We start from the raw sequence: 16,292 nt of genomic DNA, 5'->3' as shown, positions 1-16,292 counted from the left end.
TTCTTTCTACCCATTAGGCCTTCGTCGACTGCGCTGGTACTGAACTTACGTTGACGAATCCGTGCGTTGACATCGACCAACACAGTCCCTCGAGAGTGTTTGCCGCATCTGACGTCCGCATCGCGCCGTTGTCCGCCGTCCTAGTGCCTGTGTTTTCCCCTGCTGCCACTAACTCGACGCTCCTGCTCCAACCAACTAGAGATAGTGTGCACCACCAAACCATCGTCCTCCTATCTGCTCTCATCAACTTTTCCAATGGTTTGGTGGTACTTTATGCGTGCAACGTCTCTGCTTGTTCATATATTCTGCTACGCCGTGACTGTCTGGGGAGCCTCGAGACCTTAGATTGTATTTTCGAAGAGCCGATGTATCCAGACAAGCCATTTCTACTGACTTGTGCCATTACACTGGCATTTGATGCCAATGACCCTATGGATTTATTCCGCAAGACAACTGATGTAGCTCCTCCAGTGCTTTCGAGCCTTGTTTGACTACAATCAGCCTTCCTTAGGCCGAAAGCCATCTGTTGTTCACCGTATAAATACCTGTCAAGAGACACCAATACGACAGCGTCCATATTGTTTGTCAACTGCCGAACGCCGTGTCATCAATTAACAGGTCGACGATGCGCTGAAACTTGGCATAATTGAACCGTCAAGCAGCCCCTGGGCCTCTCCAGTTTTGCTGGTAAAGAAGAAAGACGGATCCGTCAGGTTCTGCGTGGACTACCAACGTCTCAACCTAATCACGCGCAAGGATGTCTATCCGCTGCCACGCATGTATGATGTCTTGGGCTGCCTACAGGGAGCCGAATTTTTCTCTTCTTTAGATCTGCGCTCTGGATACTGGCAGGTACCCATGACAGAGGCCGATCGCAAAAAAACAGCCTTTTATCACGCCCGACTGGCTTTACGAATTCACAGTCATGCCATTTAGCCTCTGAGACGCGCCAGTTACTTTCGAGCGAATGATGGACTCTATCTTTCTAGGCTTCAAACGCAACGTTATCCTTTGTTATTTAAATGGTATTGTCGTCTTTTCAACTGATCTCGCAACCCATATAACCCACCTCGAGAAAGTCCTCGCTTGTATCTCCGCCACTGGGCTGCAACTGAATCTGAAGAAGTGCCATTTCGCCTCTCGAAAGCTTACGATCCTTGTCCACGTGGTTTCGAAGGACGGCATTCCTCCTGACCCCACCAAAGTTACAGCCGTTTCAGCGTTTCCAAAACCGACCACCATGAAACAGCTCCGAAGCTTCATAGGCCTTTCATCCTACTTCTGGCGCTTCGTCCACAATTTCGTGACGATGATCGCTTCTTTGACCAAGCTCCTCGTCGGCTCTAGAGACCTTTTGGCCTGGTCTGCCACCTGTGGCGATTCTTTCAATGAACTGTGCCGCCTCCTCACGTCGCCGCCTATTCTGCGACACTACGACCCATCGGCACCCACAGAGATCCAAACTGACGCTAGTGGTGTCGGGCTAGGCGCTATTCTCGCGCAGCAGAAAGACGGCTTCCAACAGTACGTGGTTGCCTACGCAAGCCGAGCTCTTAGCAAAGCCGAAATCAACTATTCCGTCACTGAAAAGGAATGCCTCGCCATTATTTGGGTGATATAGAAATCTTGACCCTACGTATACGGCCACCCTTTTGACGTCGTGACTGACCACCACGCCCTCTGCTGGTTGTCGTCACTGAGGGATCCAAGTGGTCGCCTCGCCCGGTGGGCGTTACGCCTTCAAGAATATGATATTCGCGTGGCTTATCGCTCCGGCCGGAAACATTCGGACGCAGACGCCCTCTCCCGTTCGCCCCTACCCCCTGACCCGGCCTGCTGCGAAAGTCCCATCTGTGATGCCACTGCCGTCACCATCGCCGACATGCCATCTGAGCAACGCAAGGACCCTTGGGTTGCTTCAATTCTAGACATCCTGGCTGGGCGGATGGCTTCTCCCCCCACTCGCACGTTGCGTCGGCAAGTCGAGCACTTCACCACTCGCGACGACGTGCTAAACCGACGCAACTACGCACCCGGTGGACTCAGTGGCTACTCGTGATTCCACGTCATCTGCGATACAAAATTTGTTCCACATTTTATGACGCCCTAATGTGGCCACACAGGTTTCCTGAAGTTTTATTCTCGCATACGGCTCCGATGTTACTGGGGTGGCTTGTACCATTTTATACGACAGTACGTTTGGGCTTGCTCGACGTGCCAGAGACGAAAGACTCTCCTCATCACGCCAGCGGTACCTTATTACATTCCCCATGCCCATCCCGACTTTTCGACTAAGTCGGCATGAATATATATGGTCTCCTTCCCAACACTGCAGACGGTGACCGCTGGAATATAGTTGCCGTTGACCACCTTCCGCAGTATGCCAGAACTTCACCCCTTCCTTCGTCTACAACAAAAGACGTTGCGACTTTAGTTGCTCACAACAATTTATTACGTCATGGAGCACCTCGAGAGTTACTTAGTGAGCGTGGTCGCGTATGCTTGTCAGACGTCATCACAGTATTGCTGCATGAGTGCCACATCGTTCACCGCTCTAAAAGCGCTTATCATTCCAAGACCAAAAGAATGACAGAGCGCTTCAACCACACCCTGGGTGACATGCTGTCTATGTACATTTCGTCAGACCACTCCAATTGGGACCGAGTGCTCCCGTTTATCACGTTCGCCTATAATACCGCCATTCAAAGCACTACTGGGTTCTCTCCATTTTCCTCCTTTACGAACGCGAACCTTCTTCACTATGAACACCAATCTTTCGTACAGACCTGACTCCTCAGAGTCCACGACTTTGTCTCAAGCCGCTACATACGCCGAAGAATGCCGCCAACTGGCGAGATCATTCACAACCCAAGACCAAGGACACAAAAAGCACCGCTATGGCACATCAATTAACACTACCTCCTTCGATTCAGGTTTACTCGTCTGGCTGCATGTCCCTTTTGCTACACCTGGCCTTTTCACAAAGTTGGTCCCCAAGTATTACGGCCTATATCGTATACTACAAAAAATGTCACAGCTGAATTACCTCATATAGCCCCTGGAACCACCTTCTGACTAACGTCATCGTGGCCAAGAAATTGTCCACGTCCCGAGACTTAAGCCCTGCTATGACCCCCCCCCCCCCCCCGCAATTACTTGTCCATAGGTCGCCAGGATGGCTACTTAATTCGCGGGGAGCAATTGTAATGAATCCTAATAACGGATAGTCTGCTGTTACTGAAGAAGACGATGATAATCGGTGGCTGTAGTAATCGCTAGCACACGCCGCTCGCTGGTAGCCAGACCTGCCTCAGAAAGCACCTTTCGCCAAGCTGCGTCTGAAGCTTTCTCGACGTACAACACCCCTATTTTAAAAGCAATTTTTGATGATATTGAGGATGAATTGTAGAATCCAGGCCACGGTTTGAGTTGTTTGGTATAAGGTGGACATAGGGTGGAAATGTTGCATGAAGCAGTTTATCCTATTTCATTATTTTCAATATCCCGATATATGTAGCTGCAACCCTGAAAAAAGAGTCCATACGAGTGTGTGGTGAAGAAAATTTTAGCCACTTCGCTTTTCTCCAATGTACCCACTCTTTTTCACACAAATTACAAAAGCACATTTAGAATAAAACTATGTTTGGAAAAAATTTTCAGTCTTTCGAGTAAAACTACACTCAAGAAAATGTAACAGGTTGTAGGCCTACATAGGTGATTAGAAAAAAAAAGTGGAACTAATCAGGGCTGCAGCACGAAATAATATTGAATAATTCATGTATTTGATACTGTAAACCACGTGCTTGGAGTCATTACAGAGAGGGTGTCAGCCGATAGGCACTATTCGTACCATAAAGAACAGAAAACTAAAATGAGAGAAAACAAACACAAAAACCAGTATGAAAAAATAAGAAACAAACTACAGTTATTATGCCGATCAAAATCTACCAGCAAATGATCCAGCCGCAAATCAGCTTGCATCACTAGAACCACTTGAATTAGCTTGCATCGTTCCGCGAGTCAGCTTGCATCTTCAAAATCAGCTGATGTTCGGCGAAATCAGCTGATGTCTTCGAATGATGATGATGATGATGGTAGATTTTAGTGGCGCAAGGGAAACTCAGGCCAAAGAGCGCCAAACACACGGTTTTTGGTCGATTTGATTATAAAAAGTCTACTCAGGGTGGCAAGAGTAAAAGAGTAGTGTATAGAACTTAAACTTAAGTGTAGTGACTATGTGTGATGGGTTTAAAACGGGCTACGCTTATGGGTTTTACAAAATCATGCCGTGTCGTCAACAGTCCTTGTCAAGTCAAGGAGTGCGTGCTGCATGACATTTGATAAAAAAAAGTCTCAGCGGTTCCCTCAGGATTGAGAGGAGGCGGAGATTAGTGAGAATATGTTATGGAATGTAGGAAGCCTACACTAGCTAAAAACTTTAAGACTACTTTTGGGGGAAACAAGGGATCGTCTCCAAGAAAAAATTGTGGATGAGGCGGAATGTGACATTTGTACAGCTTTGAAAAGTGACACAGTCTTTCTGGTTCGAGGTACGGACAGGTAATTAGAACGTGAACGACAGACAGCTCATCACCACATTTTGCACAATGTGGTGCTGGAGAGTTCTTTAAAAGGTGCGAGTGTGTTGCATGTGTATGACCGATCCTGAGTCTGCACAGTGCAACCTCTTGGTGCCTGTTACGTTTTTCAGTCAGATATCTTCCTATTCTTGGCTTTACTGAGTGCAGTTTGTTTGCGTTTGCTGAGTTCCATTCTTCTTGCCATTGTCTACGCATTCGGGATATGATGAGTGGCCTCAGGTCCTCATACGGGATGGTGTCTAAGTCAACTGATGGGCGGAGTGCTGCTGACTTCGCAAGTTTGTCCGCTATCTCATTGCCAGCAATGTTGCAGTGTCCCGGAATCCAGCATAGCGTGATTTTGAGCTTAGATTTGCGGGCTGACATGATGCATTTTCGAAGTGTATTAGTAACTGGGTTTTTGAGTATCTTAGTGGAGGACAGCGCAGTCACAGCACTGAGAGAATCTGTGTATATGATTGAGGCTGGCTCTTTCTCCTTTAAAATGTGCGTTACAGCTAAAAGTATGCCATAGCATTCTGCAGTAAATATACTGGTATGTTCGTTCATTGTTCTAGATTCAGAGAAAGCGGGACCGTGTGCCGCACATGCGACTGCGGAGGACTTGGAGGCATCAGTATAATATTCAGCACACCTGTATTTGGCCTGCAGGTACTTGAAGTGTTGATCGATCGCGACTGGGTGGCCATTTTTTTCTACCTCTAGGAATGACAAGTCACAATCGATAGCCTGCATTTTCCATGGCACAACAGTGTCCTTGTGAGAGGTTAGTTGAAGACTGGAGACCGGTATGTGCATATTTACACGGTGTGAGGCCACTCTGAGGGGATACGGTGGCGTAGCTGATGGTCGCCTCAAAAACAGGAGGGCGTTCGATGTATCCTGCAATAGCGCACGAGCTGGGTGGTCGATATGGGAAAGCACCTTGGTGGCATACGTGACACTTGTAAACTGACGTCGCCGTTCTAGTGACCACCGGTCTGTCTCAACATACAGGCTGGCTGTTGGGCTGGTCCGGAAAGCACCGCTGGCCAGCCGAAGCCCAAGATGGTGCACTGGGTCAAGCATCTTCAATGCAGATCTTGAAGCTGACTCGTAAACCACCGAGCCGTAATCGATACGTGATAGCACTACACTGTTGAGAAGGTTCAGTAGACAGTCACGGTCTGTGCCCCATGACTGATGTGAGAGAATCTTGAGCAGGTTTAAGGCTTTCAAGCATTTAAGTCGTAGCTGTTTGATATGTGCAACAAAGCTGAGCTTTTCATCAACCACAACACCTAAAAATTTGTGATCTTTTTTGGTAGTTATGGTTTGTCTGTTAATTGAAATGTTGGGGGGTGGCCTTATGCCACGTAGTTTTGAGAAGAGTACGCAAACAGTCTTGTCACAGTTAAACTTAAACCCATTTTTGTCTGCCCAGCTTGACAGCTTGTTTACTGCCAACTGAATCTGACGTTCACATGTGGCTAGGTTGCATGATTTGAAGCTGATCTGAATGTCATCCACATATACAGAGTAGGAGATTGTTCTAGGCAATATGGTGCTTATGGAGTTCATTTTTACGATGAATAGTGTGCAGCTAAGAACACCACCCTGGGGGATGCCATTTTCTTGCGTAAACCACTTCGATAAGGCATTACCAACACGAACCACAAATGTACGGTCGGAAAGGTAGCTTTCAACAGTATTCAGCATGTTTCCTGACACTCCAAAAGATCGCAGGTCACGGAGAATGCCATAACGCCATGTCGTGTCGTAAGCTTTCTCTAAGTCCAAAAATACAGATAGGCAGTGCTGTTTATGAATGAAGGCATCCCTGACATAGGATTCAAATGCTACCAGTTGATCAGTTGTCGACCGGCCAGACCTGAATCCAGCTTGATGACGATCAAGGAGGCCATTGTATTCAAGGTAATACATAAGGCGGCGATTCACCATTTTTTCGAACACCTTGCCCAAACAGCTGGTCAGCGCTATAGGCCTGTAACTAGCAGCAAGTGTGGCTTCTTTTCCTTGTTTAAGGATGGGTATAACTGCCTTTTTCCAGGTCATGGGCAGACGCCCAGAGGACCATACACTGTTGAAAAGAATGAGGATGACGTCAAGCGTTTCTTCGTGTAGGCGTTGCAGCATGCCGTAAGTAATCCTGTCCGAGCCTGCTGCTGAGCTGCCGCACTTTGCCAGTGCTGCCTTTAGTTCACCTATAGTAAAGGGGGCATTGTACCCTCCCGCCGATGGCCTGTCATCACGAATAGGTTTACGTTCCTCGGCAAGTTTGTATCGCCTAAAGGAGTCTGTATAATGTGCTGAGCTGAAAATATACTCGAAGTGTTGGCCTAAGGCATCTGCCTGGTGTTCAAGTGTATCACCAGCAGTACTAACAAGGGGCATCGAATGAGTGCTGTGCCCTTGGAGTTCTCTTACTCTGTTATACACCTTATGTGTGTCAGTGTAAGAGTTCACGGATGAGAGGAAGGATTGCCAGCTCTGTCGTTTAGACTCTCGTCGGACACGTCTACCGTTTGCTTTTGCACGCTTAAAATTCACCAAGTTTTCGACTGTAGGATACCTGCGGAATTTCGACCATGCTTTGTTTTGATTGTCACGAGCATTTTTGCACTCAGAGTTCCACCAAGGTCGTCTTTTGTTCCGTGTAGTGTTAGATGTATGTGGGATGGATTGCTCTGCAGCCTGTATAATGTGTAGTGTGACCAACGCTTCAGATTCATCGATGCCTAGGGTTTCAATTGATGAGCGCGATAGTTTTGAGAGTTTTCGGAATTTCGTCCAGTTCGCACCCTGTTCTCGAAACCTGGTTACATTCGCAGTCATTGTACTCGTATTTCCTTCGTATTTTAGGCAAACAGGAAAATGATCACTTCCATAGAGGTTATGAATTACAGCCCACCCAGTGGTTGCCAAGAGTGAAGGAGATCCGATAGCAAGATCTATTGCTGTGTATGAGTTGTGCGCTGCGCTAAAGTATGTTGGCTCTTTTTTATTAAATATACAGGAGCCGGAGGACAACAGGAAGTTTTCAATTAAGGAGCCTCGAGAATCCGTTCTTCTACATCCTCATAAAGGGTTGTGCGCGTTAAAATCTCCGACCAACAGAAATGGATGCGGAAGCTGGTCGATGAGCATTTCAAATTCTTTACTAGAGAGTTGGTAGTCTGGAGGGATGTATAGTGAACACACGGTTGTTACTCGTCCAAAAATTAGGGTTCGTATTGCCACTGCTTCTAAGTCAGTAACCAGAGTGAGGCCTTGAGACGGGACTGCTTTCTGCACCACGATAGCGAAACCACCGGATGAATGGAAAGTGCCCTTTCTGTCCTTTCGGTATACCACATATCTTTTCAAAAGGCTAGTGTGTGTAGGTTTTAGGTGTGTTTCCTGTAAGCAAAGTATGTTTGGTTGGTGTTGTGCAAATATTTCATAGATGTCGTCTAAGTTCTTAAGTAAGCCTCGGCAATTCCATTAGATAATACTTTCGGCAGCCATTTTTATGAATGAAGAAAAGAGCAAGACTTATTCACACTTCGCTGCCTTTATTAGGAGGCTTAACTGGCGGGTATCTTTTCCCTCTGAGGCGATCTATGGAGCCCCGCCTCACTTGGGGGGATTCCGTCAGCATCTTAGACGCTGAAGATCCTGGTGTCACTTCCATTGCCTCCGGTGGACCCTCAGAAGCTAATGGAGGTTTGTCAGAAGAGACAGGTGTCTCAAGAGTACTGAACGCTGGGCGAGTTGGTAAATCATCCACCACTTTGCACCAACTAGAGATTGATTATCTCACTGCCAACTTCTAATCTTTCACGTCATAGTTTTTCTTTAGGTATATAAGTGTTTTCTTTCAATAAACTGTCAGTTGCTAGTCTGCGCTTGTGTGTGTGCCTTCTCTGTTTCTTGTCGATTTTTCGCGCAGTTTTGTAGTGACAGGTGTCTCAGTTGTCTGTGTGGTCCCTGGGGTCTGATGAAGTTCGACCTCCGGGACGTGAAAGGTTGGTGCAGCCTGTGGCTGCTTGGTGGGGGGCAGAGATGTACACGCATCAGCAAAGCTGTATTGCGTGCCCACCGTCACTAGACGCCGCTCGGCCCCCCGGTGCGCTGCGTCAGCGTACGTTCTTCCGGAGAAGAGTGACACCTTCTTCCGGGCTTCAGAGAATGTGATGTTTTCCATTACATTAATCTGTATGATTTCCTTTTCCTTTTTGAAAATTTCGCATGTCCGCGAGTACGCTGCGTGCGGCCCGTGACAGTAAGGGCACTCTGTTTGCGCGGAAGTACAGCTCTCTGTTGGGAGCTCATGATCACCACATTTTGCACATGTTCGGTTTCCGCGACAGGTATTCGACCCATGTCCATATTTCTGGCATTTGTAGCACCTTCTGGGGTTGGGTATGTAGGGGCGGACCTTGCAGTGAAGGAACGCAGCTTTCACGGATTCTGGCAGAGTGGAGCGGTCGAATGTTAGTACTATATGAGGCGTCACCACTTCTTCATTGTTTCGCCTGATGGTTATCCGGCATATGGCGACTACGCCTTGCTCTCGAAAGCCTTCAAGGAGGTCAGCTTCACTTTCTCGCATCATATCACGTTGTGAAATGACGCCTTGAACAGTGTTAAGGCTGCGATGGGGGGTGATAGACACGTCCAGGTGGGCGAACTGCTTCTATTTAAGGAGAGTGTTTGCATGCTGTTTCTGGCTTACTTCAACAAGAAGATCACTGGATGACAGTTTCTTTGCCTCGTACTTTTTGCCTATTAAGTTAGAAAGGGTTTTAGCTATCAGGAAAACCAACAGTCCTGCAACTGAGACGTTATCTGCCAAAGAGTGTATGACTAAAAAACGTGGGAAGTGGTCACAATCGCTTCCGGTTCGTTTGGAGCTTTCATCGGTGCGGTTCCTTTTCAGGGACCGATCATTGAGGGGGGGGGGGGAAGATTTTGCCATGTGGTGGACTTCATGTTCGGCGGCGATGGTGACCACCCACCACTGAGCCCAACAAGGGGACGCTACAAGGTAGAACACTTGAAGGCGCCAGTCATACATCGCCGCTATAACCAGATATAACTACCCAAGGTTGGGTGACTACACAAGGTTAACCCTTGCCGCCAGGAAATTTGGAAGTAAACAGAAGAGAGTAGAAGACAGGACAGATAGATAGTGAGAAATAAAGACGAAGATGTAGGCAGAGAGAGATAGGAAAAGGCGACTGCCGATTTCCCCTGGGTGGGTAAGCCCAGGGGTGCCGTCTACGTGAAGCCGGGGACAAAGGGGTGTGTTGCCTCTGCCGGGGGGCCTTAAAGGTCCAATCACCTAGCGTCAGCTCAACCCCCAGGATCCCCTTTTCCTCGGACACGGCAAAGCCACGCACGGCTAGGCGTGGGAGGGAGTCGAAACTCCCCCGTTAGCTCGGGTCCGTAGTGTCACTGCACAACAAACGCCTACTTGCGCAGGAGCCCCTGCGGGGTGATGTCTTCGAAATCATCATGGAAATCTGCTGATGCACAACAACACCTGCTAAAATATTCCACATTTCTATTGTGAAAGGAAAAAAAAGTAGTGCCGGAAAGCATTCGTATACCCAATCATAATGTTAAAAAAAACTTGAGGCGATCTTTACGCCTGCGAAGTTCCAAAGATTCAAGCTTACAGGTTTTGAACAAGGCCGTGACAAAATGTGTGCGTTGGTATTTACCGCACATGAAACGAGCCCGTTATTTTCAGAATATTTCAATTTTTCACAACATTGTGATAAGGCAACCACATAATACTAGCGTATCTACGACTGGTCGTATGAATGTTTTGAAAACCGTCGGTTTTACATATTGCGTGGCATGTTCAAATTTTTTAAGGAAAAAAAACAGCTTCTTGTTTGCCTTTAATTAGAGGCTATCTCAATGTGCGTGCCATTGCAACGTGTGCGTTATACTAACTCCTAGGTACTTGAAAGAAGCGGCATTGTTGAAAAGGTGATTTCCAATGTTATACGTGAATGAATGTTGCCGCTGACTGGAGCGAATATGAGTGGAAGTTGTCTTGATTTAATTCTTTTTCATATCCCTAGATTTCCACCACAAAAGCCCGCACATGGTTCTTCAGAATATATTTTTTCACTTTCGCATATACCTGGGGAATAAATGAAACAGTCATCTCCAAATGATTAATTTTACTACCAACCTGAGCTATTGAACATATATCATTAATAAATATAAAAAAATTGGTCCTAAAACCGACTAGTGGGGAAAACCAGAAAACACGCATAGTAATTTTGAAGTGCAGCTTTCTATTCTTACAGCCTGTTGTCGTGTAGACAAGTACGATTTTAAGCTTCAGGATCTTCGGGGCTTGAAGAGTATTTTACGATGAGATATTTCATCAAAGGTCTTCCTAAAATTGACACAAATTACACCTCCCTGAATCGAAGGCATCCTTGTTATGAGAGAAATTGTGGAGCATTTCAGTTATTTGTGTGACAGTTGAAAGATTACACCTAAACCATTGTTGCTCCGTGCAAAGTCAGTGATCAGCCCCAAGACTACTAAGAACATGTTTTGCTATTAAGTGTTCAAGAACTTTTCAGCAAACTGGCGGCATGGATACATACAGGCTGGTAGTTGTGCCCTTAACTACGTTTACATTTTTTTTAAATTACGTATTACTATCGCAATGCGCCCATCGTCTGGAAGTTAACGCATTTCAATTGAATATACATATGATATTTCTTAACAAAATGAGACCCCTTCGTCATAGCGCATGAAAAACTAGGTTGGTAGATTATTCGAACCATGTCTTTTCTTTGCGTCTAGCTGAAGGAGTATCTGAAAAACGCCTGTTCTGCTGATAATGATGCGTTCCATAGCAGTTTTTTTTTGTCAAGGTCTGGAGTTTGCTGCTTGCATCCAGAACTTGTTTTATTCTATTCGTATATCACGCAGTCATCAGTACATAGGTCAGACTGGGGTTTGCTGAATATACGGTTGAAGGAACACGACCGTTCATTGAAATACCTTGCACATTCCCATTTGCCTCTACGATATCTTGGTTGTGATGGCAACTGAATTTTAATCAGACAAGCGTGCTATTAAGGAGGTATCCTTGAAAGCCCGAAGTAGTAAATATCAAGGGGTTTTTTTATAATTAGGAAATGTTTTCAATGTGTCGGCCAGCCACACATTGCCTTTATGTATGCCGAATGTTCCATGCTACATCTTCAGATAAGGATCTCTTTTCCCCTTAATTATGATTTTGGGTTGCGTTGTATTTTGCACTGACAAAGCCAAATGGCCAATGTGCACGTCACCGGAGCTTTTTGTGTTGCTAAGCTATAAATGTCCACGCCAGGTTAATCACTAGGTGTCCTCAGTAGCCTCGACTACCAATCGAAGGCGTTCGTAGTTGCCACAAAGTGCTGTAGTGTCCCTTCGCAACCACTTGCCTCCACAACCAACTGACCCGATCAGCAATACGAGCTGATACAGTACATTTGGAGGTTCAATAACTCAATTCGGGGAATCCTGTAGACATGCGTAAATGTGCATTGTTAGAATTCATGCTTATCTACCTCGCATACCTCTTCATTGCTTTCCCCATATGTAGGACATCAATCTGGACAACGTCAAGTTAGCCCCCTGTCTATTCTCTATTCTATTCTTTTACTCGCTCAGAAACGAGTCCGCATTGTTGTCATGAACCCGCATGATGGCACACACACACAGACCTCAGTTAGCAATAAAGAGGCACGGGATGCCACTACAGCAGTCTGTAGAGCTTAGTATAAAAAAGTGAAAGCTACAACACTCTGCACTAAAAATTTTGCAAATTCTCACGTATCTTGGGAATTTGAAATATTTGAAGCTTGCAGAGGCAAGGTGATTGTAACGTAAATTTCTTATTTAGGAAAACTGACGTTCCATATAAGTAGAAATGTAGTCTGCCCAGACATATGTTCAACAGTGGCATATGTTGATATGACCAATCGTTTACAGTTACATAATAACGCTAACAGCAACGTAAGTATCACATCACAAGAAGCGGTAAGCTGAGATGTGGCTTTTGGGCTACAATTGAAGCCTAACTACAATAGCGCCTAACTACAATTGACTTTAACAAGACGTGAGGGCTGCATCATAGGAGCACATATTTAATGTTTACAATAATATACAGCCGGCACTGCAACCACAATTGACATTTGTGGAGCATTAGGGTCTTTTTCAGAAAGCAGTACAGAGACTTGGCGTAGTTTTGTGCTCTCATAAAAGATTATCTCGCAGATTTTTTTGTTAGAGTCCTGTTTTTATGCTATCATTTATTTTTTTCATTACTGGGCTGAATATTACCCTCATGAGTTTTTCGCTCAACGTTTTCGCGTTAAAATTACCAAAGACTTGCCTCATAATCCTGGCTAGAAAAATTGTCAATAACCTGTGGCACATACTCGCACACCGTGCCGCATTCTATACGCTATGTGTCCCAAGTGTCAAGAGGAAAAGGATTGACGGCGTATGCTACGCAATCGTACTGTTATTTGTGTCGTGACCAGCTCGAAATATCTGTCACACCATCTTACGCTTTCTTAATCACGTCCACTTAGTACATGAGTACGCAACACAAAAGCATTTACTGCCGCGTCACTTCGTTCGATCGTTATAAGCAATAGTAAATATCATGCCACGTGCCGTGCGCAAGCTGGCCAGTCTTGTAGTCATTCTGGTGTGCTATAACACTTCACATACAATTATCGGTCTACAAGTTAAAGAGGTGGTCATGAGAACACCAACACATACGTGCCTAGATAGATAGATAGATAGATAGATAGATAGATAGATAGATAGATAGATAGATAGATAGATAGATAAGTACTCAAAGTACCGGCAGCACACAAACAAATACTCCGCATTTACAATTCGGAGGGTAGATTTACAGAAAAGTGGTGTCTACCTTTTTTGCGGAAAATTTGAAAGTATGTATCTCCCATCAGAATTTCATTCATACTTGGATCGTTCTGTTTTTTTCTTTGGCCACGTTAGGAAGTGAAGTAGTACAAGCGCAATTGCATTTCCCACCACGGGGAAGTAGAGCAGTGCCACTTTCAAGTACGTATTTTACTGTTTTTATTGCATGAATAATAAAGCTGTTGCTGTGGATGCACGCCACAAAAAACCACTGTAATTAGAAGTACTGCCCCCTGTAGCACGAATAAAGCAGTAGAAATAACCGCGAGTGCGAATTTCTATCCTAATTCCAATATAGTGCAATGAATAATGCATAAGCGCTTAACGAACTGTTCCCATTGAGATCGCACATAAATGGCTGACAATGCGAGAAGCTTTTTGAAGTCATGATATCAATAAGATACTTATACAGTGAGTTAATATTTCTGTGAGCCACTCTTTTGTAGCAGATGCCAAAAGCCTTCGCCTAGTGAGTTTATGTCACCCCTATCAGTCCAAATTTATATGACTATCGCTGCAGCAGAGAGATGCTTGCACAAGATTGCCTTTATCAGCAACTAAAAATAAACGCGCTAAACATTCCTTATCCCAAAAGATGATTTCTATTTTTGATGATCACAGCAGTTGAAGTACCTAATGATGATTGAATGATATGTGGAGTTTAACGTCCCAAAAACACCATCTGATTATGAGTAACGCCGTAGTGAAATGCTCTGAAAATTTCGACTACCTGGATATCTTCAGAGTTTACCCAAACCTGAGCACAAGGGCCAACAGCATTTTAGACACCATTGAAAATGCAGATGCCGAAATCGGAATTTGATACCGCGACCTGCGGGTCAGCAGCCGAGTATTTATGCACTGGAGCACCGCGGCGAGGCATGGAAATACATAGCAAAGTATTGTTAAATATTAGCAACTTTGGTAATCTAGCGCAAAGGTTTTATATCACATTGAGATATACATGAATCTATGGGGTAGAAATCATTTCAGTGTATGTCGTGATTTAGCGCAACTCTGTTCTCTGATAAAATAACTCGCTCTGGTAATTTTTATTGGAACATTTATGAGCAGAACAAAAGGGGATATTCATGAACTTTCAGCTCTGGCAATAGTGGGCGCGTACCCTTTCTTTTGTCGGCCCATAATGTGCTAGTGTCTCTATAGGTGAAGGCCACGGAGAAGCTAAACCGCTGTTCTTCACGGAGCTTTCGGGCAGAAAAAATACGACTTTTTAGTTGCAGAACAGCTTTTTGACTAGCTTGTGTAACGCTGTCCCTTCGTAGAAACACGCTGTAGATGTTGGCGCGGTGGCAAATAGGTCCACTGCTGCTGCGCATTGACGTCATGCTTTCCTCGCGGTGCGCGCTGACGTCCCTCTCTTCCTTCAGAATGGCAAGGTAGATGGACGTGCTTTTTGAGTGCTCCCAATCGACTGCGCAGATAAGTGTTCGTGCATGTTTTGAGCTTGCTTTTATATATATTAAGGCAGCAGATGAAACCCTTGTAGCACCTAATACATTGTACGGCTATTTTGGGGGTCAGTCACCAGGTGGTTATTAGTTTGTGTGCGTTTGTTTCTTTGTGTTTTTTTCTTTGCCACCTAGTGGGGGAGATGCACGTACATTGAAAACGCAAATTTTTGTAGTAGAACTTAGACTTTCTCTTTTTTGTAGAGCAGGGTTTGTGTTTTGTAATTATCGAGTGAGACAATACATAAGGACCATTGGTGTCAGAAAACATGATTGAAATTGCTGTAAACTGTCCAGGATGCGGGGTGGGTTTCAAAATAGACCCAAGTGGAGAAGAGAATGGAGAGGAGGCTGACGCCAAGTGTAGACAATGTGAGGTTGAGGAAAAATGGAGAAATTGATAGTTGCCCAGAGTGAACTGCCGATGAAAATTAGTGAGTTGGAGACTGATATGGCGACAGAGAAAGAGAAAACGAAGGCTTTGGGAGAAAGGCTGAAGTCCACCGAGGAGGCACTAGCCAAGGTAAACAAAGAAGCGGCCGAATGAAAGAACAGTAGGGGAACAGCAACAAGAACAGTGGAGAAAAAAAGGCAAGCAAGTTTGGAAAAACAGGTTCAGCCAGTTCAATGGTCGCAAGACCCAGCTTTAGCAAAGTAGTGGTGGGGCTGGGAGGGGACAAAGCAGCCAGCGTCACAGGTGCAAATAACCCCCAGGTGCAGAATGTTCCAGCTGAAAAGTCACAGCAAGTGATAAACGCCGGGGCCTCGAATTTAAATCGATGCGCAGAAGCAATCAAAGAGAGGGTAAGAGGTGACAAGAAGGTTGCAATAGGGACATCCCCAAGACGCAAGCTGGAAGTAGTCCTGAGGCAAGTGAATGCAAAACTCAAAACTACAGCTGATGGACAAAGCCTTGTGATGACTTCAGGTGGTTTAAACGATGTCCTAAATGAAGATACGGCAAGACTAGCAACCCCACTGGCGAAAGGGGGGTGGCATTGGCGCATTCATTTATAAAACTACAGACTTGCAAAGGGTCAAGCAGGAGTGCAAGGAACATTTATCGCAAAAGGGAAAGTGGCGGGACAAATGGCACTCCTTGGTTTGGTATACTTGTGGACGGTAGCAAAGGCCAGCGAGGAAAACCATGTAATGATGGAGTGTATATCAAAGCACATTGAGGAATCAGAAGGAAAGTGTGAGTTAATTATACTAGGAGATATGAATGCACACATGAGGGATATAGATGGGTATA

The 16,292-nt window shown here is 45.4% G+C and overlaps 1 protein-coding gene across 1 annotated transcript in view; it reads left to right on the top strand.

Moving 5' to 3' along the window:
• LOC142769146 (uncharacterized) overlaps positions 1 to 16,292 on the top strand; it is a 54,524-nt gene that overhangs the window by 11,861 nt on the left and 26,371 nt on the right. Inside the window, exon 3 of the mRNA XM_075872097.1 lies at positions 13,641 to 13,706. Coding sequence (XP_075728212.1) covers positions 13,641 to 13,706 — 66 coding nt within the window. The remainder of the gene's footprint in view (positions 1 to 13,640; positions 13,707 to 16,292) is intronic.

This window comes from Rhipicephalus microplus, chromosome 8 (assembly GCF_043290135.1).
Source record: "Rhipicephalus microplus isolate Deutch F79 chromosome 8, USDA_Rmic, whole genome shotgun sequence".
NCBI classification, from domain to species: Eukaryota; Metazoa; Arthropoda; class Arachnida; order Ixodida; family Ixodidae; genus Rhipicephalus; species Rhipicephalus microplus.
Note: the sequence above shows the minus strand (reverse complement) of the source record. Positions and strands in the feature narration are given on the sequence as shown.